The 21,894-nt window shown below is 55.2% G+C and overlaps 2 protein-coding genes across 3 annotated transcripts; both read left to right on the top strand.

The window, feature by feature from the left end:
* The first annotated feature begins 1,748 nt into the window (after window positions 1-1,748).
* MYPOP (Myb related transcription factor, partner of profilin) lies at window positions 1,749-15,469 on the top strand. Of its 2 annotated transcripts, none has more exons than XM_034946788.3 (3): window positions 1,749-3,075; window positions 4,000-4,550; window positions 14,168-15,469. In XM_034946788.3, the coding sequence occupies exons 2-3, from the start codon at window positions 4,052-4,054 to the stop codon at window positions 14,866-14,868; spliced, it is 1,200 nt and encodes a 399-aa protein (XP_034802679.1). In that variant the 5' UTR covers window positions 1,749-3,075; window positions 4,000-4,051; the 3' UTR covers window positions 14,869-15,469. The 2 variants fall into 2 exon arrangements, with proteins under 2 accessions (XP_034802679.1, XP_008968956.1); XM_008970708.3 differs by lacking the exon at window positions 1,749-3,075 and adding an exon at window positions 3,151-3,255.
* A 3,867-nt stretch (window positions 15,470-19,336) lies between these two features.
* On the top strand, window positions 19,337-21,894 carry IRF2BP1 (interferon regulatory factor 2 binding protein 1). The gene has a single exon (XM_034946787.3). It carries the CDS (start codon window positions 19,727-19,729, stop codon window positions 21,479-21,481), a length of 1,755 nt encoding a protein of 584 aa, XP_034802678.1. The 5' UTR covers window positions 19,337-19,726; the 3' UTR covers window positions 21,482-21,894.

Below are 21,894 nucleotides of genomic sequence, written 5' to 3'. Positions count from 1 at the left end.
CTGCCTGGACTGCCATGGAGGCAGCAGCTCCCTGAATGCAGCTCCCCGAATGCCTCCCCGGGGTCCCCAGTGCATTTGTTTCCTGTGGCTGCCATGACAAGGTACCACAAACTGGGTGGTTTAAAACGAGAAACGTGGCTAGGCACGGTGGCTCACACCTGTAATCCTAGCACTTTGGGAGGCCGAGACAGGCGGATCACCTGAGGCAAGGAGTTCAAGACCAGCCTGGCCAACACTGTGAAACCCCATCTCTACTAAAAATACAAATATTAGCTGGGCATGGTGGCATGCGACTGTAATCCCAGTTACCCGGGAGACTGAGGCAGGAGAATCACTGGAATCCGGGAGGCAGAGGCTGCAGCGAGCCGAGATCGTGCCACTGTACTCCAGCCTGGGCAACAGAGCAAGACTCCATCTCAAAAAAAAAAAAAAGAGAGAGAGAGAGAGAGAAACGTATTGTCTCCCAGATTCACCAGGCTGAAAATCCGAAATCAAGGCATGGGCGTGGCCTCACTCTGGACAAGGCTCCAGCGGGTGATCTTTCCTGGCTTCTTCCAGCTTCTGATAGCACAGGGCCTTCCTGGGCTTGTGGCTGCGTCACCCCCGTCTCCGCTTCTGTCACCATAGAATTGTCTTCCCTGTGTGTCTCCTCTTCTTATAAAGACACCGGGAATGAGGAATGACGGGTCCACCCTACACTGGTATGGCCTCATCTTAACGAATTCCCTCTCCAAGGACCCTATTTCCAAATAAGGTCACATTCTGAAGCACTGGGGGATCAGGACTTCAGCTTCTCTTTTGGGGGGAAACAGTTCAACCTGTTGGTCACTTTACACTCATGTATCTTTTTTTGTTTGTTTTGTTGTTGTTGTTGTTCTTATTTTTTTAACTTAATTTTTTTTGAGGCAGAGTCTCACGCTGTCCCCCAGGCTGGAATGCAGTGGCGCGGTCTCAGCTCACTGCAAGCTCAGCCTCCCGGGTTCATGCCATTCTCCTGCCTCAGCCTCCCGAGTAGCTGGGACTTCAGGCGCCTGCCACCACTCCCGGCTAATTTTTTGTATTTTTAGTAGAGACGGGGTTTCACCATGTTAGCCAGGATGGTCTCAATCTCCTGACCTCGTGATCCACCTGCCTCGGCCTCCCAAAGTGCTGGGATTACAGGAATGAGCCACTGCGCCCGGCCTTTTTTTTAATTTTTTTGAGACAGAGTCTCACTCTGTCGCCCAGGCTGGAGTGCAGTGGTGAGATCTCGGTTCCCTGCAATCTGTGCCTCCTAGGCTCAAGAGATTCTCCTGCCGCAGCCTCCCGAGTAGCTAGGATTACAGGCACATGCCACCACACCCAGCTTTTTTTTTTTTTTTTTTTTTTTGTATTTTTAGCAGAGACAGGGTTTCACCATGTTGGCCAGGCTGGTCCCGAACTCCTGACCTCAGATGATCCACCTGTCTCAGCCTCCCAAAGTGTTGGGATTACAGGCGTGAGCCACTGCACCCAGCCTTACATTCACCATATCTTACCTGACCCCACAACCCCAAGTGGGAACCTGGGCCAGAGACTTGGGTTTCACCTGGACATCTTCCTTTCCCTCGCTAGCGCGACACTCACCATGCTTTCCATATATTCTCTCAAATGTCTCTCCGTGTCCCCCCTTGACACTGTCCCTGTCTTAGTCTCCCCTCGCTTTCCTAATCCTTTTCTTACCCCTGCTCATGACTTTTTTTGACTCTACCCAGTAGTCTTGTTCCCTCCCACCCACCCTCCACACAGCAGGCAGAGGGGCCTTTTTTCTCTCTCTGTCTTCTTTTGAGACAGGGTCTCACTCTGTTGCCCAAGCTGGAGAGCAGTGGCCTGATCATAGCTCACTGCAGCCTGCAACTCCTGGGCTCAAGCGATCCTCCCGCCTCAGCCTCCCAAGTAGCTGGGACTACAGGCATGTTTTTTTTTTTGTTTTTTTTTTTTTTTTTTTGAGACGGAGTCTCACTCTGTCGTCCAGGTGGAGTGCAGTGATGCAATCTCAGCTCACTGCAACCTCTGCCTCCCGGGTTTAAGCGATTCTCGTGCCTCAGCCTCCCGAGTAGCTGGGATTACAGGCATGCACCACCATGCCCAGCTAGTTTTTGTATTTTCAGTAGAGATGGGGTTTCACTGTGTTGGCCAGGCTTGTCTCGAACCCCTGACCTCAGGTAATCCGCCCGCCTTGGCTTCCCAAGTGCTGGGATTACAGGCGTGAGCTCCACCGCGCCCGGCCCAGGCTACGGATTTTAGCTTTTATGTTCATTGTACCAGGAACTGTGTAAGTGCTCATGTATATTTATTGAGTCGATGAATGAAGCACCAATTGTCGAATGACCTTGAGGACTCCTGCAGGATGCTAACGAACACATTTCTCAGCCGGACTGAGCTCCATCATCCTGCCATGCGGCTCACCCCACCTGCGTTTTGGCTTCATTCCTGTCTCCATGCACTTGCTTAAAGTCGTGCCGGCGTCAGGATCTCCCTTCCTACCAGCCAGGAAGCTCTTCCCTCTTATTTTCCCCGCTCCTCGAGGTAAAGGTGCGCACAGAGGGGCCCCCAAGGCGTGATTGGAAGGCTTGTGGGTCGCTATGGTTACTGCATCCGCCCGGGGCGGGACATCCCCAGGACGCCCAGCCTCTAGGGGTGCGAGGTGGGAAGCTCTGGAGCGGCCCAGCGCAGGGGCGGGCAAGCCAGGAAGCAAAGCGGTTTCCTCACGCCTCCACCCCACCCACACAGTTGTCAAGGACACAAAGCGCTTCCCTTCAGCGCTGTCTCCCTCCCCTTTGGTTAGAGGGCAGGGTGGGCTGGAAGACTGTCGGAAAGTCTGGGTACTGGCGCGCTACCAGTATCTCTCCCATCCAAGCTCGCAACGCCTGCGCCGAGACCCGGTACCGGGTACAACCCGAGGCACGCGCATGCGCGCGACGGAGTTTTTTGCGCGTGCGCCGTTGTGGCCCCAGGAGGCTGGGGTACCCGCGCGGCGCTAACGTTGCGGCTGCGCAGTTGCGGCCTGCTGGTGGGGCTCGGCGGAGCGCAGTTCTGCGCCTGCGCTGTGCTGGGGTAGGTGGGAATGAAACCCTGGCGGTAAGGGCATTGGGGCCGACTGGCCCTGGGCGCGCCTGCGCCTTGGCATGCGGGGCGGCCGGAGGCGGGGCCGAAAGAGGGGAGGGAGGGAGGCGGGGGGTGGGAACAGGCCGCAGAAGCCCGAGCCCTGACCCACCGGCGGCTGCGGCGGCGCCGGTGAGTGACCCGTGGCCCGACTCGGTCCCCACCCTCCGCGACCTTCGCTCTCCCTGCCGTCCCCCGTAGCCTCCGCTGTCTCCTTGTCATACGGGACCCCCGTTATTTCCAGAGCTCCCCTTAATTTCTGGCAATCCCCAGAGCCCCCACAATCCTCGCAGACCCTGATCCCTAATATTTGATCGTTCCAGCTCTTCCAGTGATACAGGAGCTCCCACCTCACCATTATTCCTGGACATCCCTCTAAGGGCCCTTCTCATATCGGTCTTACAGACGCCCCGTTGCCCCCTAGAGCCCCTAGAGCGCCTCCTCTGCTCCAGATTCCCCCCTTCTTGCTGCATCCCCCCTTCCGCATCTCCTTATCTTCATGCATCTAAGACCCCCCCGAGGCACCCCCATCCTCCCTCCATTTCCTATCCTCCCGTGCCCCCATTCTCTAACTCCTGCAGACACCTCCTCTCCTCGCACTTTTCCTCCTTTCCTTCCATCCCTCCAGACCCTCCCCCAATTTCTATCAACTCTTCAGCGTGGCACTTCGCGCCGCGCGAAGTCCGAGCCGAGCGCTCAGCCGGTGTCAGCTATTCTTAGGCGCTTCCGACTTACCCGGGTGCCCGTCGCCCCCGCCCGCCTCCCGCCTCCACTCCTGCCCCCGGGGACTAAGGAGCTCTCGGCCCGGCGGTCTGGGCGAGGCGGCGGCGGGGGGACCCCGAACCCCAGCCAGCCCCGTGCGCCCTTTGCCCGCAGCGCCGGCGCCCCCCATGCGCCAGACGGCAGGACGGCGGCGTCGGGGGGCGCCATGGCCTCGACGGCGGCGGGCGAAGCGGAGGAAACCACCCGGTTGCGCAAGCCGCGCTTCTCATTCGAAGAGAACCAGATCCTGATCCGCGAGGTGCGCGCCCACTACCCGCAGCTCTACGGCGCGCAGAGCCGTCGGGTGAGCGTGGCAGAGCGGCGGCGCGTGTGGGACGGCATCGCCGCCAAGATCAACGGTATCACCAGCTGGAAGCGCACGGGCCAGGAGGTGCAGAAGCGCTGGAACGACTTCAAGCGCCGCACCAAGGAGAAGCTCGCTCGCGTGCCGCACTCCACGCAGGGCGCCGGGCCCGCCGCGGAGGACGCCTTCTCCGCGGAAGAGGAGACCATTTTTGCCATCCTGGGGCCAGGTGTGGCGGCGCCGGGGGCAGGTGCTGGGGCGGAGGAGCCCCCTGCGGCCCCCTCTTCACAGCCGCCGCCCCCAGGCGCCTGCCCCCAGCGCTACGTGTTGTCGGAAGACCGCCGGGAGGACCGACGTGCAGGTGAGTGTCTTCAGAGTAGGCTGTGTGCCTGCGCTGTTGCAAGCCTTTTACATGTCTCATCAAAGCCTTGCTGCAGCCCTGTGAGGTGGATGCTGTCCTTCGCCCCATTTTATAGCTAGGGAAACTGAAGCTCAGAAGAATGAAATGACTTGCCTCAGTTCCGATAGCTAGTAACTGTCAAGAGCCAGGAATGGAACCAGACCTAGGAGGCCTGACTCAGGTCCACACCTGGGGTCATCAGCACAGGCAGGATTTCATTAAATGCAGTGTCGACTAGTGACTCTGGAGGCAGGCTGCCTGGGCTCTGATCACAACTTTGCCACTGAACTGTGTCATCTGAGTAAGTTACTGTACTTCAGTTGCTGCATCTGTAAAATGGAGATAAAAATAGTCTGCACCTCAAAGCGTTGCTGTGAAGATTAAATGAGCTAATATGGGTAAGTTGCTTAGTTCAGCACCTCCTCAACTCTCATTGTTAGTTCTTGATAGAATCATCAATGCGGTGAGATGCATACTATTTCACTATTTCATAAATAAAAGACTCAGACATGTTTGGTAATTTTCCCAAGGTCATGCCTTGGATAGAGGTGTGGAGAGCTGACTACAGAAACTTCCTGCTTAGCCTTGATTCTGGATTATTTCTTCTACAGCCGTTCCCTGAGCACCTGCCCCATGCTCAATGAGGTTGGGGACACATGGATGACTGAGCCAGTCTAGTAGGGGGGTGGGGAAGACGGTGATGACTTGAGGGAGCAGGGCTGGGGTAGGGGATCCCAGGGACTGTGGGAGCCCAGAGAGGGTTTCTGATTTCGGTGGGGGGGGGGTCCAGGAGGGCTTCCTGGAGGAGGGGACATCAGAGCTGAGATGCAAAGAGTAAGAATGAAGAACTGGGAAAGTATTTTTGGTAGAGGGAACAGCATGTACAATGGCTTGGAGGCAAGAAAGCTTGGCCAGTTTGGGAAACTAAAAGAAGTTGCGGGGAAAAGAGTGTAGAGTGGAAAGGTTGAAGAAAAGTAACATTTTGAGATGAGTTCAGAGAGGTCAGCAAAGGCCAGACCATACTGGGCCTTTAGGCCAAGGTGAGGAGTTTGGATTTTATCCTGACTGCTATGAGAAGCCACTGAAGAGTTTGGAGAAGGGGAGGAACATGGGCATGATCAAACAAGACAGTTCAAGATTATGTGATTCAGAGAGGTTCATTCACCCACCCAAGGTCACACAGCAAGTAAGTGACAGAGTCAGGACTCAAGCATAAGTGTGCGTCCAACCCCCAGTCCATGGCACTTAACCACTGAGCAAGATTGCCCAGCAATAACAAGAGTTAATATTGACCAGGAGTTAATGAGTGTGCCAGAATTAGATTACACGTGGCTTGGAAGTCAAGGTCAGGAATTTGGACTTACTATTTTTTTTGTTTTGTTTTGTTTTTTGTTTTGAGACGGAGTCTTGCTCTGTTGCCCAGGCTGGAGTGCAGTGGCGAAATCTTGGCTTGCTGCAACCTCCACCTCCCCAGGTTCAAGTGATTCTCCTGCCTCAGCCTCCTGAGTAGCTGGGATTACAGGTGCCTGCCACCATGCCCAGGTAATTTTTGTATTTTTAGTAGAGACGGGATTTCACCATGTTGACCAGGCTGGTCTCGAACTCCCGACCTCAGGTGATCCACCCACCTCGGCCTCCCAAAGTGCTAGGATTACAGGCCTGAGCCACCACGCCCGGCCTGGACTTGCTCTTGAGGGCATTCAGGAGGCATGAAAATCTCCTAAGCAGGAAGGTGACACAATCACATGGGACCCTTGTTCTCAAACCTTGAATCAAACCTCAGTGTTTCCATCTGTGAGATGGCCCCATAGGACCAGAGCAGAGATGGCCAACTTATTTTTTCAGAAACTTGTTACCACTTCATTCACTCGTTTAGCAAATATATATTGAGAACCTCATCCAAGGTAGACGCTGTGGTAGGTGCAGGGAATAATGTAGAGAAAAAGACAAAATCCCCTTCCCTTATGGAACCGACATTCTTTTTTTGTTTGCTTGTTTGTTTGTTTGTTTGTTTGAGACTGAGTTTTGCTCTTATTGCCCAGGCTAGAGTGAAATGGCGCAATCTCGGCTCACCGCAACCTCCGCCTCCCAGGTTCAAGCAATTCTCCTGCCTCATCCTCCCGAGTAGCCGAGATTACAGGCATGCGCCACCATGCCTGGCTAATTTTGTATTTTTAGTAGAGACGGGGTTTCTCCATGTTGGTCAGGCTGGTCTCGAACTCCCGACCTCAGGTGATCTGCCCGCCTTGGCCACCCAAAGTGCTGGGATTACAGGCGTGAGCCACCACACCCGACCTGGAGCTGACATTCTATGTAGTTGGAGGAAACAGACCACAAAGAAGTCCCAAAACAGACTGTATACCAGGAGGTGGTGAGAACTAAGAGGATAAATAAGTCATATTCAGAGGATGATGAGTCATGGAAGGGGGCTATACAGACAGGGTAATCAGGGAGGGCTTCTCTGAGGAGGTGAAATTCAAGTAGAGATGGGAATAGAGTAAGCCTGACAGACATCTGGGAGAAGGGCACTCCTGCTAGACTAGAGGAAACAGCACGTGCAAAAGCTCTGAGGCAGGAACACGCGTAGAGCATCCTCGATTAGAATCTTACACAGGCCTGGCCAGGCACGGTGGCTCACGCCTGTAATACTAGTTCTTTGGGAGGCTGAGGCAGGTGGCTTACCTGAGGTCGGGAGTTCGAGACCAGCCTGACCAACATGGAGAAACCCCGTCTCTACTAAAAATACAAAATTAGCCAGGCGTGGTGGCAGATGCCTGTAATCCCAGCTACTCAGGAAGGCTGAGGCAGGAGAATCGCTTGAACCCGGGAGGCAGAGGTTGCAGTGAGCCATGATCGCGCCATTGCACTTCAGCCTGGGCAACAAGAGCGAAACTCAGTCTCAAAAAAAAAAAAAAGAAAAGAACCATACACAGGCCTGGCATGGTGGCTCACGCCTGAAATCCCAGCACTCTGTGTAGTACCAGCTCACACACTCATTTACAAGTAGGGAAACTGAGGGCCAGCTGCGGTGGCTCATGCCTGTAATCCCAGCACTTTGGGAGGCCAAGGCGGGCGGATCACCTGAGGTTAGGAGTTCAAGACCAGTCTGGCCAACATGGCGAAACCCCGTCTCTACTAAAAAATACAAAAATTAGCTGGACGTGGTGGCACACGCCTGTAGTCCCAGGTACTCAGGAGGCTGAGGCTGGAGAATCACTTGAACCTGGGAGGTGGAGGTTGCAGTGAGTCGAGATTGTGCCACTGCACTCCAGCCTGGGTGACAGAGCGAGACTCCATCTTAAAAAAAAAGAAAACAAGTAGGGAAATTGAGATCCAAAGTTTGCAAATAAATATGATTTTAACTTTTAAACAGTGGAAGCCAGGCACAGAGGCATGCCTGTAATCCCAGCACTTTGGGAGGCTGAGGTGGGAGTATTGCTTGATCCCAGGAGGGCACGACCAGCCTGGGCAACAAAGTGAGACCCCATCTCTACAAAATAATCCAAAAATTAGCCAGGCATGGTGGCCGGCGCCTTGGTTCCAGCTACACATGAGGTTGAGGCATGAGGATCCCTTGAACCTGGGAGGCGGAGGTTGCAGTGAGCCATGATCGCACCACTACACTCCAACCTGGGCAACACAGTGAGACCCTTCCTCAAAACAACCAAAAACAAACTCTTGCAGGGGCACTGCTGTGACTCCTGTGAGCCTTGTGGGCATGAAGGCTGGGCTACTTTCTGTTCCTTTTTACTCAGTAGACTGGAAAAGTCACATTTCTGCAATTCCCACGTTCCTTATAAGGAAGATTTGTCACCCACACCCCAGGCCCACAGCCCTTGCCCAAGGAATGGTTAGGAGCATGGACTCTGGCCTGGTGTGGTGGCTCACACCTGTAATCCCAGCACTCTGGGAGGCCGAGGTACACGGATCCCTTGAGGCCAGGAGTTTGAGACCAGCCTGGCCAATGTGGTGAAACCTTGTCTCTACTAAAAATACAAAAATTAGCCAGGCATGGTGGCATATGCCTATAATTCCAGCTCCTCGGGAGGCTGAGGCAGGAGAACTGCTTGCACTGGGAGGTAGAAATTGCAGGAAACTGAGATTACGCCATTGCACTCCAGCCTGGGTGATGGAGTGAGACTCTATCTCAAAAAAAAAAAAAGGCCATGGACTCTGGCGAGGAGCAGTGGCTCACACCGGTAATCCCAGCACTTTAGAAGGCCAAGGCGGGAGGATCATTTGAGGCCAGGAGTTTGAGACCAGCCTGGGCAATATAGTGAGGCTCCCATCTCTATAAAACAAAAGAATGGACTCTGGAGTCAACCTGGGTTCAAATCCCTTTTCTGCATATCACTCTATGACACCTCTCTCTGAGCCTCAAATCACCTCATCTACAAAATGGGGCGATGATCATGGTAGCACCTACCCCACAGAATGGCTGGGAAGACTAGGTGAAATCACTTAAGAGGGGAGCTTAGCTCAGGGCCTGGCGGGAGCAGGTGTCCTGTCACTGTCCGCTCTACTCATCTGTCTCCCAGCCTCCCTACCTCCTGCTGGTGGCTGGCCCAGGGAGGCTGGACTCCCAGCAGTCAGGGTAGGAGGTGGCTGATTTGTTTGCTTGCTTGTTTGTTTTTGAGACAGGTTCTTGCTGTCACCCAAGCTGGAGTACAGTGGTGTGATCTTGGCTCACTGCAACCTCGGCCTCCAGGGTTCAAGCGATTCTTGTGCCTCAGCCTCCCAAGTAGCTGGGATCACAGGCATGCACCACCACACCCGGCTAATTTTTGTATTTTGAGTAGAGACAGGATTTCACCATGTTGGCCAGGCTGGTCTCAAACTCCTGACCTCAGGTGATCCGCCTGCCTGGGCCTCTCAAAGTGCTGGGATTACCGGCTGAGCCACCGCACCCGGCCTGGATGGTTGGTTTTTTGTTTTTGTTATTTTTTTTTTTCTTTATCTTCTCTCTTTCTTTGGCTGGCTGTTTTTGAGAGAAGAGCAGGGTGATCTGATTTGGCCAAGGAGCAGGAGGCCAGCTTCCCCGAGGAAGAACATCCGAAAAAACATCCAAGCTGATGCAAGAGGCAGTGTGAGCCTGGCCCAGGGAACGACATGTGGGAAGACAGGCGGAGTTGGGGGCAAGCGCTGAGGCCCCATAGCCGTGGGAAGAGGCTGGACTTTCTCCTGTGGGTGCTGGGCACTCTGGGGCCTGGGACCCAATCAGCGCTGAGTCTCTGGAAGCCCCAGTTCTTTTCTCATTAAAGAAAAAATGTTGTGCTGGACATTGTTCTAGGCGCCGGGTAAACAGAAGGGAGCAATACAAAGCCCTGCCTGATGGAGCTGACATCAGGAGGAGGAGACAAGACAGCAGACACAGAGCCATACCGTGCCAGGTGGAGATAAGTGCTGGGAGAGGAATCAGGTAGGGTTAGGGGAGAAAAAAAGAAGGAGATGGGGCCAGCCTGAGCAACATGGCAAAACCCTGTCTCTACAAAAACAAAATAAAAATTAGCCAAGCGTGGTGGTGCACACCTGTAGTCCCAGCTATAGCTACTCAGGAGGCTGAGGTGAGAGAATCGTTTGAGCCCAGGAGGCAGAGGTTGTAGTGAGCCGAGACTGCACCGCTGCACTCCAGCCTGGGCGACAGAATGAGAGTCCGTCTCAAAAAAAAGAAAAGAAGTAGGCCTGATGTGTTTGAGGATCAGCAAGGAGGCCAGCGTGGCTACAGCCAGGTAACCCAAGAGGGAGGGATGGGAGCTGAGGTCAGGAAGGCAATGGGGGCAGATCGTGCAGGGCCCTAGAGGCCTCAAGGACTTTGCTTTTACCCTGAGTGAGGTGGGAGCCACAGGACGGTTTGAGCATAGAAACAATATCTGACTTGTGTTTTTTTAAACAATTATATTGCAATATAAGGCCGGGCGCGGTGCTTACACCTGTAATCCCAGCACTTTGGGAGGCTGAGGTGGGTGGATCACGAGGTCAAGAGATCGAGACCATCTGGCCAACATGGTGAAACCCCGTCTCTACTAAAAATACAAAAATTAGCTGGGCATGGTGGTGTGCACCTATAGTCCCAGCTACTGAGGAGGCTGAGGGTGGAGAATTTCTTGAACCCTGGAGGCAGAGGTTGCAGTGAGCCGAGATCGCACCACTGCACTCCAGCCTGGGCAGCTGAATGAGACTCCATCTCAAAAAAAAAAAAGAAAAAAGAAAAATATATATATATATATGGCGATATAATTTCCACACTATACAATCACCTCAAAGTGTACAATTTGCTTGAGACCAGGAGTTTGAGACCAGCCTGAGGAACATAGTGAGACCTCATCTCTACGAAAAAATAAAATTAGCCTGGTGTGGGGTCGCACCTCTGTGGTCCCAGAAGCTCAGGAGGCTGAGATGGGAGGATCGCTTAAGCTGGGGAGATTAAGGATGCAGTGAGCCGAGATCTCACCTTTGCACTCCAGCCTGAACGACAGAGCGAGACTGTGTCTCAAAAAAAAAAATGAAAATTAAGGCCAGGCACGGTGGCTCACGCCTATAATCCCAGCACTTTGGGAGGCCAAGGCAGGTGGATCACAAGGTCAGGAGATTGAGACCATCCTGGCTAACACGGTGAAACCCCGTCTCTACTAAAAATACAAAAAAATTAGCCGGGCGTGGTGGAGGGCACCTGTAGTCCCAGCTGCTCGGGAGGCTGAGGCAGGAGAATGGTGTGAACCCGGGAGACAGAGCTTGCAGTGAGCCGAGATCACACCACTGCACTCCAGCCTGGGCGACAGAGCGAGACTCCGTCTCAAAAAATAAAAAATAAATAAAAATTAAAAATAAAGTGTACAGGATTAGGCGCAGTGGCTCATGCCTGTAATCCCAGCACTTTGGGAGGCTGAGGTGGGCAGATCACGAGGTCAGGAGATCGAGACCATCCTGGCTAACAGTGAAACCCCGTCTCTACTAAAAATACAAAAAATTAGCCGGGCGTGGTGGCGGGCGCCTGTAGTCCCAGCTACTCAGGAGGCTGAGGCAGGAGAATGGCGTGAACCCAGGAGGCGGAGCTTGCAGTGAGCCGAGATCGCGCCACTGCACTCCAGCCTGGGCGACAGAGTGAGACTCCCATCTCAAAAAAAAAAAAAGTAAAATAAAATACAGCGTACAATTCAATGGCTTTTAGTATATTCAGAGTTATGCAACTATCACCACGATCAATTTTAGAACATTTTCATCACTCCAGAAAGAAACCCTGCACCTCTTAGCCATCCCCAATCTCCCATCTTCCCCGTCTTCCCCCAGCCCCCGGCAGCCACTCATCTACTTTCTGTTTCTATAGATTTGCCTTTTTTTTTTTTTTTTGAGACGGAGTTTCGCTCTTGTTGCCCAGGCTGGAGTGCAATGATGCAATCTCAGCTCACCGCAACTTCTGCCTCCCGGGTTCAAGCGATTCTCCTGCCTCAGCCTCCTGAGTAGCTGGGATTACAGGCATGCACCACCATGCCCAGCTAACTTTGTATTTTTCGTAGAGACAGGATTTCTCCATGTTGGTCAGGCTGGTCTCAAACTCCCAACATCAGGTGATTTGCCCACCTCAGATCCCAAAGTGCTGGGATTACAGGCGTGAGCCACCACACCCGGCCTATTTTTATTTTTGAGACAGAGTCTCGCTCTGTTGCCCAGGCTGGAGTGCAATGGCACGATCATGGCTCACTGCAACCTCCGCCTCCCGGGTTCAAGCGATTCTCCTGCCTCAGCCTCCCCAGTAGCTGGGATTACAGGCATATGCCACCATGCCCGGCTAATTTTTTGTATGTTTAGTAGAGATGGGGTTTCACCATGTTGACCAGGCTGGTCTTGAAGTCCTGACCTCAGGTGATCCACCCGCCTCGGCCTCCCAAAGTGCTGGGATTACAGGCATGAGCCACCACACATGGCCAAATTTGCCTATTTTGGACATTTCATATAAATGGCCCCTGTGATCTGTGGTTCTTTGTGACTAGCTTGTTTCCCGTAGCCTGACTTGTATTTTGGTTGGACCCCTCAGGCTGCTGGTGGAAAAAGATACTGTCAGGGACAGGGGTGGAAGCAGAGAGCCCTCAGGGAGGCGATGACTGCAGTGGTCCTGGTGGGAGATGCTGGTGGTTGGACCAGGGTGGGGGACCAGGGAGAAAGAAGTTGTATGTATTTAATTTGAAGGCAGAGACGATAGCTTCTGTATGCGATGGTGTCTTAGTAAACAAAACAGTGAAGGTGTTTAACCTGAGCAGCTGGGAGGATGGAGCTGCATCAGCTGAGATGGGGGTGGCTGAGGAAGGAGCAGGTTGGGGGAGGATCAGAAGCCCAGCTCCGAGCAAGTGAGTTTGGGGCGTTTTTTGACAATTGAGAGTACACAGCTGGAGACAGGAGTCTGGAGCCCAGGCGAGAGGTTCAGGCTGAGCCCAGGAAGCTGGGAGCCCCTGTATGCAAACTGTTCAAGCCCATGAGCATGAATGAGACCCCAGGTGAATACAGACCTACCAGGCTGGGGGCTGAACTGGAAAATCCTGCTGTCCTGGTTGGAGAGAGTCTCAGGGAAGTGTCCACCAGTGCCCAGACACCCCAGCTCTCTCCCAGACCTCTCTCTCACTTCCTCAGGATCCAGCAGTGTGGTGCAGTATCCATATAGTTCAGAACCTCGTCAAATGTTGGCCCTTGTCCGGGCGCAGTGGCTCACACCTGTAATCCCAGAACTTTGGGAGGCCGAGGTGGGTGGATTGCTTGAGGTCAGGAGTTTGAGACCAACCTGGCCAACATGGCAAAAACCCATCTCTACTAAAAATACAAAAATTTAGCCAGGCGGGGTGGCGCCTGCCTGTAATCCCAGCTACTCAGGAGGCTGAGGCAGGATAATCGTTTGAAGCCGGAAGACAGAGGTTGCAGTGAGCCGAGATCGCGCCACTGCACTCCAGCCTAGGCTACAAAGTGAGACTTTGTCTCAAAAAAAATTAAAAAAATAAAAAAACTGTTGGCTCTTACTGTGAGTGAGATGGGAGCTGCCTGGCCTAGCAAGGGACTTCCAGGACCTGTTTCCACTAAAGCTGGCAGGACTTTTTCTCCTCTGGGTACAAAGACTGGCCTGCCATGGAGCTTCTCTTCCAAGGCATGATCTGACTTAGGTTTTAAAAGGATCATTCTGGGGCCAGGCGCGGTGGCTCACACCTGTAATCCCAGCACTTTGGGAGGCCAAGGCGGGCGGATCGCCTGAGGTCAGGAGTCCGAGACCAGCCTGGCCAACATGGTGAAACCCTGTCTCTTATTAAAAATACAAAAAGTAGCCAGGTGTGGTGGCGGTCACCTGAAATCCCAGCTACTCGGGAGGCTGAGGCAGGATAATCGCTTGAACCCAGGAGGTGGAAGGTGCAGTGAGCCAAGATTGCACCACTGCACTACAGCCTGGGTGACAGACCAAGACTGTCTTGGGGCTGGGGGGTGGGGGTGAGAAGGATAGTTCTGGGTTCCGGTAGGGGGGAGGTGAGGGAAGGAGTGGGAAAGGGGAAATCAAGGCAGCATCGAGGGTCGCTCACCCCTTACCTGTATTTCTCTCTCTACAGATACATCAGCCCACAGCAAGGGGGGCTCCAGCAGCCCGGAGCCATGGGCCCGGCCCTCCTGCACTCCCCAGGAAGGGGGCTGCCCACGGCCCAAGGAGCGTGAGTCACCACCCCCTTCGGCCCTGCAGCCGGTCCAGCTGCCTCGCCTGGCCTTGTCTCCACCACCCCCAGCCCCTCCACTGCCACCCCCACCGCCACTGGCCCAAGTGGCACCCTCACCCCCTAGCCCCCCACCCCCTCCTCGGCCTCCACCCACGCTCTCGGCCTCAGACCCCTCCCTGGACTTCCTGCGGGCCCAGCAGGAGACTGCCAACGCCATCCGGGAGCTGGCCGGCACCCTTCGACAGGGACTGGCCAAACTGAGCGAGGCCCTCAGCGCTCTGCTGCCCCTTCTGCCAGGAACCCCAGTTGACTCCCTGCCTCCACCTCTGCCCCCACCCCCACCCCCACCGCCACCTCCCAGGCCTGTCCTGCCCCCACCAGCCCCCAAGGTGGAGATCACCCCAGAGCCCGTGTCTGTGGTGGCTGCTGTGGTGGACGGGGCAGTGGTGGCAGCCAGGGGAGTGATCATTGCCCCAAGGAGCGAGGAGGGGGCACCCCGGCCCCCCCCAGCCCCGCTCCCTCCGCACGACTCCCCCCCACACAAGCGGAGAAAAGGTTTCCCTACACGGAAAAGGCGCGGCCGATGGAAATCTCCGTGAAATCTACTATCTATGATCCTGCCTGCAACCCCTCTCCCCAGCTTGGCGCAGTCGAGGGGGGCGATGCTCTCTGCCCATCCCAGCTGCACCCTAGCTCCCTGCTCCAGGGATGTGAGCACCCACTCCCTGTGCTAGTTAGTGCCTGATTCTCTGGGGGGGGACCTCAGTAATGGGCCCCCCCAACCCCTTTCTCTGGTACAGTGCTGTCTGCCTGGCTGCCTCCCTTAACCCTGACTTCTAAGCCATCAATTTCATGTTATTTATTATTGCCCTATGTGGGGTGGGGAGGGAACCTCTCGGGTCTGCACATCTCCCCTTCCCTAACAGTTCCTGTTCTTGACTTGAAGAGAATTGACCCGTGGGGGACTCACCACCTCCCCAACCCAGACTTTGGAGCGGGTGGGAGTTGTAAGACAAATCAAAATACGGATGACAAAGAGGATATAGCCGTGTATACCCCAGGGAGAGGAGGCGCCGAGTTCTGATGGGAGAGGTACAGGTTGGGTTCTCTGCCTACCATTGCTGTCTCTGACTTCCAGAGCTCAACCCCCTCCTTTCTCCCAGTGGTGACAAGATATCAATAAACTTATTTTTAATACAATTACTTGAGGCTCTGTCTGAGACAGGCCTGGGGGACCAGCACCTACACCTGCCCCGCCCCCTCCACAGGCAGGCAATTGGGAGGCTGGTGGTTTTCCAGCTTTTTTTTTTTTTTTAATTCTTAAAGCCATCAAGTCTTGTGTTTACATGAAATCTTATTCCTACTCATCCTTTAGATACCAGTCTAAATGTCACCTCCAGGAGAAAGTCCTAGATTCCTTCCCCAAGGCTAACATGGGTTTGCCTCTTAGAGTCTCTTTCAGTGTCCTGTGGTTCTTTTTCTTTTTCTTTTCCTTTCTTTTCTTTTCTTTCTGTTTTTTTGAGATAGGATCTCGTTCTGTTGCCCCAGCTGGAGTGCAGTGGCATGATCACAACTCACTGTAGCCTCGACCTCCCAGGCTGAAGCAATCCTTCTGCCTCAGCCTCCCAAGTAGCTGGGACCACAGGCATGTGCCACCATGCTCAGCTAATTGTTTTATTTTTCTAGAGATGGGGTTTTCTATGATGTCCAGGCTGATCTGGAACTCATGGGCTCAGGCAGTCCTCCCACCTCGGCCTCCCAAAGTGCTAGGATTACAAGCATGAGCCACCACACACAGCTGGGTTCTTTTTCATAGTGACTCTAAATGAACACAGGCCTTTATCTATTTAAGGCACATTTGCCCATAATGTCATGAAGGCAGGAACTGGTTCTTTTACTCTGCTGCAGGGCCAGGTAACAAAGTAGCTAATCACCACCACTCTGGACTCAGACGTGGCTCAAGTACTGGTGCTGCCCTGGCCAACTGTGTAACCATTGGCTTCCAGTGTCCTCATCTGTAGAATGGACATAAAGATGTCAGAGTCTTTCTTCCTATAATTAGATTATACTTTTCTTTTTTTTTCTTTTTTTGAGGTAGAGTCTCCCTCTGTCGCCCAGGCTGGAGTGCAGTGGCGCGGTCTTGGCTCACTGCAACTTCTGCCTCCCGGGTTCAAGTGATTCTTCTGCCTCAGCCTCCCAAGTAGCCGGGACTACAGGCATGTGCCACTACACCTGGCCAATTTTTGTATTTTTACTTATTTAGTTTTTTGTTTTTTTGTTGTTGTTTTTTGGTTTTTTTTGAGACGGAGTCTTGCATCTGTCCCCCAGGCTGGAGGTGCAGTGGTGTGAACTCGTCTCCTGGGTTCATGGAATTCTCCTGCCTCAGCCTCCTGAGTAGCTGGGATTACAGGTGTGCGCCACCACACCTGGCTAATTTTTGTATTTTTTAGTAGAGATGGGGGTTTCACCGTGTTGGCCAGGCTGATCTCGAACCCCTGACCTCAAGTGATAGGGCTCCCAAAGTACTGGGATTATAGATGTGAGCCACTGCCACTGCCCGGCCTAATGTTTTTTTATTTATTTATTTATTTATTTATTTATTTATTTATTTATTTATTTTTGAGATGGAGTCTCACTCTGTCGCCAAGGCTGGAGTGCAGTGGCTCGATCTTGGCTCACTGCAAGCTCCACCTTCCGGGTTCACGCCATTCTCCTGCCTCAGCCTCCCGAGTAGCTGGGACTACAGGCGCCCACCACCACACCTGGCTAATTTTTTGTATTTTTAGTAGAGACGGGGTTTCACCGTGTTAGCCAGGATGGTCTCAATCTCCTGACTTCGTGATCTGCCTGCCTCGGCCTCCCAAAGTGCTGGGATTACAGGCGTGAGCCACCGTGCCCGGCCCCCTAATTTTTTAATTTTTAGTAGAGACAAGGTTTCACCGTGTTGGCCAGTCTGGTCTCAAACTTCTGACCTCAAGTGATCCGCCCTCCTCGGCCTCCCAAAGTGCTGGAATTACAGGCATGAACCACTATGGCCAGGAAAGCTTTTCCTGACGCATTCCCCACCACTGTCATCACAAATTTTAGTTCATCATTTGAGTAAATTTACTATCTGCCTCCATCACCAGGCTGGGGCTTCTCAGGGGCAAGGCTTAAAGCCTATCTCAGTCACTGCTATGTCCCCAGCATTGCCCCGCATGGAAGAGGGGTTGAATATTTGAATAACTGTCCAGCTTAAAAACAACTTCCATTTGTGGCACTTATTTTCTGTGCCAGGCACCAAGCTAAGCATTTATATGCATGTTTGCATTCAATCTGAAGGTACCCAAATAAAAGGAGACTGGAGGTGGTCTCCATTTTTTCCAAGAAGTTTAGAAACTGGCCCAAGGCCACAGCTGGTCAGGGGCCAATCCAGTCCACCTGAAGGCTGAATCTGGCCAGAAGCCTTAACTCCCATTAGTGTTTCGTAAATAATAGCCCAAAGGCAACTTTAAGTGACATATTAATGTCCTCTTGAATGAGTCGATAGTTTTCACTAATTTTTTTTAAGGTAACCAGAGTACATGAAACCCATGATTGTGAACGTATTACCTAGGATGAGGCAAAAATAGATAAATCTTTTTATTTTTATTTATTTTTTTGAGACAGGATCTTGCTCTGTTGCCCAGGCTGGAGTGCAGTGACGCAATCATGGTTCACTGTAGCCTGTTATCTCCAGGCTCAAGCAATCCTCCCACTTCAGCCTGATAAATCTTTTTTTTAAGGGAGAAAAGTGTTCAAATACAGGTAGTAGACAAAATTGTGAAACCATTTTAAAATTGTGAGGTCTGGGTAACAGAATCAGAGCTGCTGCGGTTCCAGTGGGACGGGAGGAGAAGGGACAAGCAGCCCCTCACTAGACAAAACCAGGGCCAACTGGTACGTCATTCAAATATTTTTGAGCACCTAACCCGGACCCAGGCCTAGAGAAAGGGGCTGTTGTGGGTTGGAACCTGGAGACCCGCCTCCGCCCTTCCCCAAAGACAGCCTAGTCCAGTTCCCAATGCCTGGGAAAGAAGAAGGGTCCTCACAGCCTGACTGGGCCTTCCAGGTAGTGAGCGCTCAAGGTTGGGGAAAGGTTGGTCTGGTGTTTGTCCTTCCCCAGCAACTCCCTCCTCTTGCCCGTCACTTCTTAACCCCTTACTCTTCCCTCAAACTGGGGAGCAACAGAGGATAAGGGTCCCCAAAACGCCACGCTCCGAATGCACGTAAAGAGCCCCCAGAAAAGTGGGGGGGCGGGGGGTAGCCGGGAAAGTAGCGTGAATCTGGAAGGCCTCCCCAAACCTCCCAGAGGGCGGAAGTGCGTCACTATGTCCGACCCGCGGTGCATTTTGGGAATTGTAGTGAAGCGGGTGGGGGACGCCGAGCCCCCGATGGTGTAACCCTTTAGAGACCAGAGCGCGCGGGCAGAGCTGGGACAGGGTTAGAGGGCGGCCAGTCGCCCCACTCTTTTAGCAGAGAAACAACTGAGACAAGGCTCTGGCTCGGAAGCCCTTAGTCCTCTCCCTTCTCTGGCTGTGGCGGGCCCCAGAAGCATATATCTAGGATTCCGGGGGGAGGACGAAGTGCCAAGTGGCCACCCCCACCCCCACCTAGTTGCCAGCTTCCCGTCCCTGCTCTGAAGCCAATCAGGGCTTCTCCGCCCCGCCCCAGAAGCTGCTACTTTCCTAATCCGTCATTGGCCCACCTTTGCTGGGCGGGGAAACTGAGGTTCAGAGAGGGCAAGACATTTTGCCTAAAGCTGCACAGCAAATCCGAGCAGAAGTTGGAAGCCCGGAAGCCTGTCCACCCACCCCCACAATTTCTGAATCCGGAGTAGCTCTGATCATTCGTATTGCATCCTCGCCTCCCACCTTTGTGTCCCAGCATCTTGCGGCGCGCTGAACTCCGGCCCCACGGAGAGGGTTGTAAGGTTTGCGCGGGGAGAGGCGACAACCCCCCAGCCCGCGTCTGCCCGCCGTTCCCTTTAAGAGCTGGCCCCGGCGGGACTACGTTTCCCAGAAGGCTTTGCAGGCGTGTTATGTAACTTTCCCTGCGAAGCGGCCTCTGGGGCAGAAGAAGGAGGTGGAGGCGGCGGCGGCCGTTGCAGCGGCGGCGGCGAAAGCGGCGGGAGCCCGAGGCGGCGGCGCTCGCGGCCCATCGTGGGGCCCGAGCTGTGCGCCTCGGCTCGGAGCCCGGACCGGGCGGGGGCGCCGACGTGCCTCAGCCTGCCTTCGCGAGGGAGGCGGGAGTGAGCAGAAAGACTTAGGGCCCAGGGGGCGGGGAAGGGGGGCCGGGCCTGGATCCGGCGGGGAGGCCGAGCCGGAGGCCGGACCGTGGCTCGCGCTGTCCCCGGGACGCGGATCGAACGTTGGCGGCGCGGATCGCACGTCGGCGGCCGGTGGAACGCGGGAGCTGGGCGGCGCGCGGACTGGGGCCATGGCGTCTGTGCAGGCGTCCCGCCGCCAGTGGTGCTACCTGTGCGACCTGCCCAAGATGCCGTGGGCCATGGTGTGGGACTTCAGCGAGGCCGTGTGTCGCGGCTGCGTGAACTTCGAGGGCGCGGACCGCATCGAACTGCTCATCGATGCCGCCCGCCAGCTCAAGCGCAGCCACGTGCTCCCCGAGGGCCGCTCGCCCGGGCCCCCGGCCCTTAAGCACCCGGCCACCAAGGACCTGGCGGCGGCAGCCGCACAGGGGCCCCAGCTGCCGCCCCCGCAGGCCCAGCCCCAGCCGTCAGGGACCGGCGGCGGCGTGTCGGGCCAGGACCGCTATGACAGGGCCACATCATCAGGCCGCCTCCCCCTGCCCTCGCCCGCCCTGGAGTACACTCTGGGGTCCCGCCTGGCCAATGGGCTGGGCCGTGAGGAGGCCGTGGCTGAGGGGGCGCGAAGGGCCTTGCTTGGCTCCATGCCTGGCTTGATGCCCCCTGGGCTGCTGGCAGCTGCAGTGTCTGGCCTGGGAAGCCGAGGCCTGACGCTGGCACCCGGCTTGAGTCCTGCCCGTCCCCTCTTCGGCTCCGATTTCGAGAAAGAGAAGCAGCAGAGGAATGCGGACTGTCTGGCAGAACTGAACGAGGCCATGCGAGGCCGGGCAGAGGAATGGCACGGGCGCCCCAAAGCAGTGCGGGAACAGCTACTGGCGCTGTCCGCCTGCGCCCCGTTCAATGTGCGCTTCAAGAAGGATCACGGGCTGGTGGGGCGAGTGTTCGCCTTCGATGCTACTGCCCGTCCTCCAGGATACGAGTTCGAGCTGAAGCTCTTCACCGAATACCCCTGTGGTTCCGGCAATGTGTACGCCGGCGTCCTGGCAGTGGCTCGCCAGATGTTCCACGATGCTCTGCGGGAGCCGGGCAAGGCACTGGCTTCTTCGGGCTTCAAGTACCTCGAATATGAACGCCGGCATGGATCAGGAGAATGGCGGCAGCTGGGCGAGCTGCTTACCGACGGCGTCCGCAGCTTCCGCGAGCCAGCTCCCGCGGAGGCCCTGCCCCAGCAGTACCCAGAGCCGGCCCCTGCGGCTCTCTGTGGCCCACCCCCGCGAGCCCCATCCCGGAACCTGGCGCCCACGCCGCGCCGTCGCAAGGCATCCCCCGAGCCGGAGGGCGAGGCGGCTGGGAAGATGACCACCGAGGAGCAGCAGCAACGGCACTGGGTGGCACCCGGCGGCCCGTACTCCGCTGAGACCCCTGGTGTGCCCTCGCCCATTGCCGCCCTGAAGAATGTGGCCGAAGCCCTGGGCCACTCACCCAAGGACCCTGGCGGAGGCGGGGGGCCTGTGCGTGCAGGGGGCGCCAGCCCTGCAGCCTCCTCCACTGCCCAGCCGCCAACCCAGCATCGCCTTGTGGCCCGCAACGGCGAAGCAGAAGTCAGTCCCACAGCGGGGGCCGAAGCTGTCAGCGGGGGTGGCAGCGGCACTGGGGCGACCCCTGGGGCCCCCCTGTGCTGTACCCTGTGCAGGGAGCGGCTGGAAGACACCCACTTCGTCCAGTGCCCCTCGGTGCCCGGACACAAGTTCTGCTTTCCCTGCTCCCGGGAGTTCATCAAGGCGCAGGGCCCGGCCGGGGAGGTGTACTGCCCGAGCGGAGACAAGTGCCCGCTGGTCGGCTCCTCCGTGCCCTGGGCCTTCATGCAGGGCGAGATCGCCACCATCCTTGCTGGAGACATCAAAGTTAAGAAAGAACGGGACCCCTAGGCTACCACTGCCTCCAGGCTACTGCCCTCTGCCCCTTTGCCACCCACCGCTGCCGCGGATAAATTATTCCCTCCCCGACCCAGCCCAGTGCCACCTCTATCTGTGTACATACTCCCTTCTTCCACCCAGATGGGTCCCCTGGGGTAGATGCATTGTGGGTGGGGGGAGAAAGCTTGTGGCTCCTGTCCGAGGGGGTGTTTGGGGTCCCTTGGCCCCTCCAGTTTCCCTCTGTCCTCCTTGGCTTGGCTTTGCTGCTGCTTGTAGTTGGGGGAGAGGTGCCCCCCTCCTCCTTGAGAAGGGACCTCCTGAAAACTCGCTCTTTATAAACGAGGCAAAAGCATTTAATTCCCACCCCCCACCCCCCGCTCCCTTCTGCTCCTTCAATAAACCGAAAGATGGGTTTTTTTTTTTTC

Source organism: Pan paniscus, chromosome 20 (genome assembly GCF_029289425.2).
Source record: "Pan paniscus chromosome 20, NHGRI_mPanPan1-v2.0_pri, whole genome shotgun sequence".
In the NCBI taxonomy this organism is placed as follows: Eukaryota; Metazoa; Chordata; class Mammalia; order Primates; family Hominidae; genus Pan; species Pan paniscus.
The sequence above is the reverse complement of the archived record's forward strand: the minus strand, read 5'-3'. Positions and strand labels throughout refer to the sequence as shown.

Bases quoted from the DNA above. Each gene is read 5' to 3' on its own strand.
- MYPOP (XM_034946788.3), top strand. From the start codon at position 4,052: ATGGCCTCGACGGCGGCGGGCGAAGCGGAGGAAACCACCCGGTTGCGC. The intron at 4,551-14,167 runs GTGAGTGTCTTC...CTCTCTCTACAG, and splicing joins CCGGGAGGACCGACGTGCAG to ATACATCAGCCCACAGCAAG.
- IRF2BP1 (XM_034946787.3), top strand. From the start codon at position 19,727: ATGGCGTCTGTGCAGGCGTCCCGCCGCCAGTGGTGCTACCTGTGCGAC.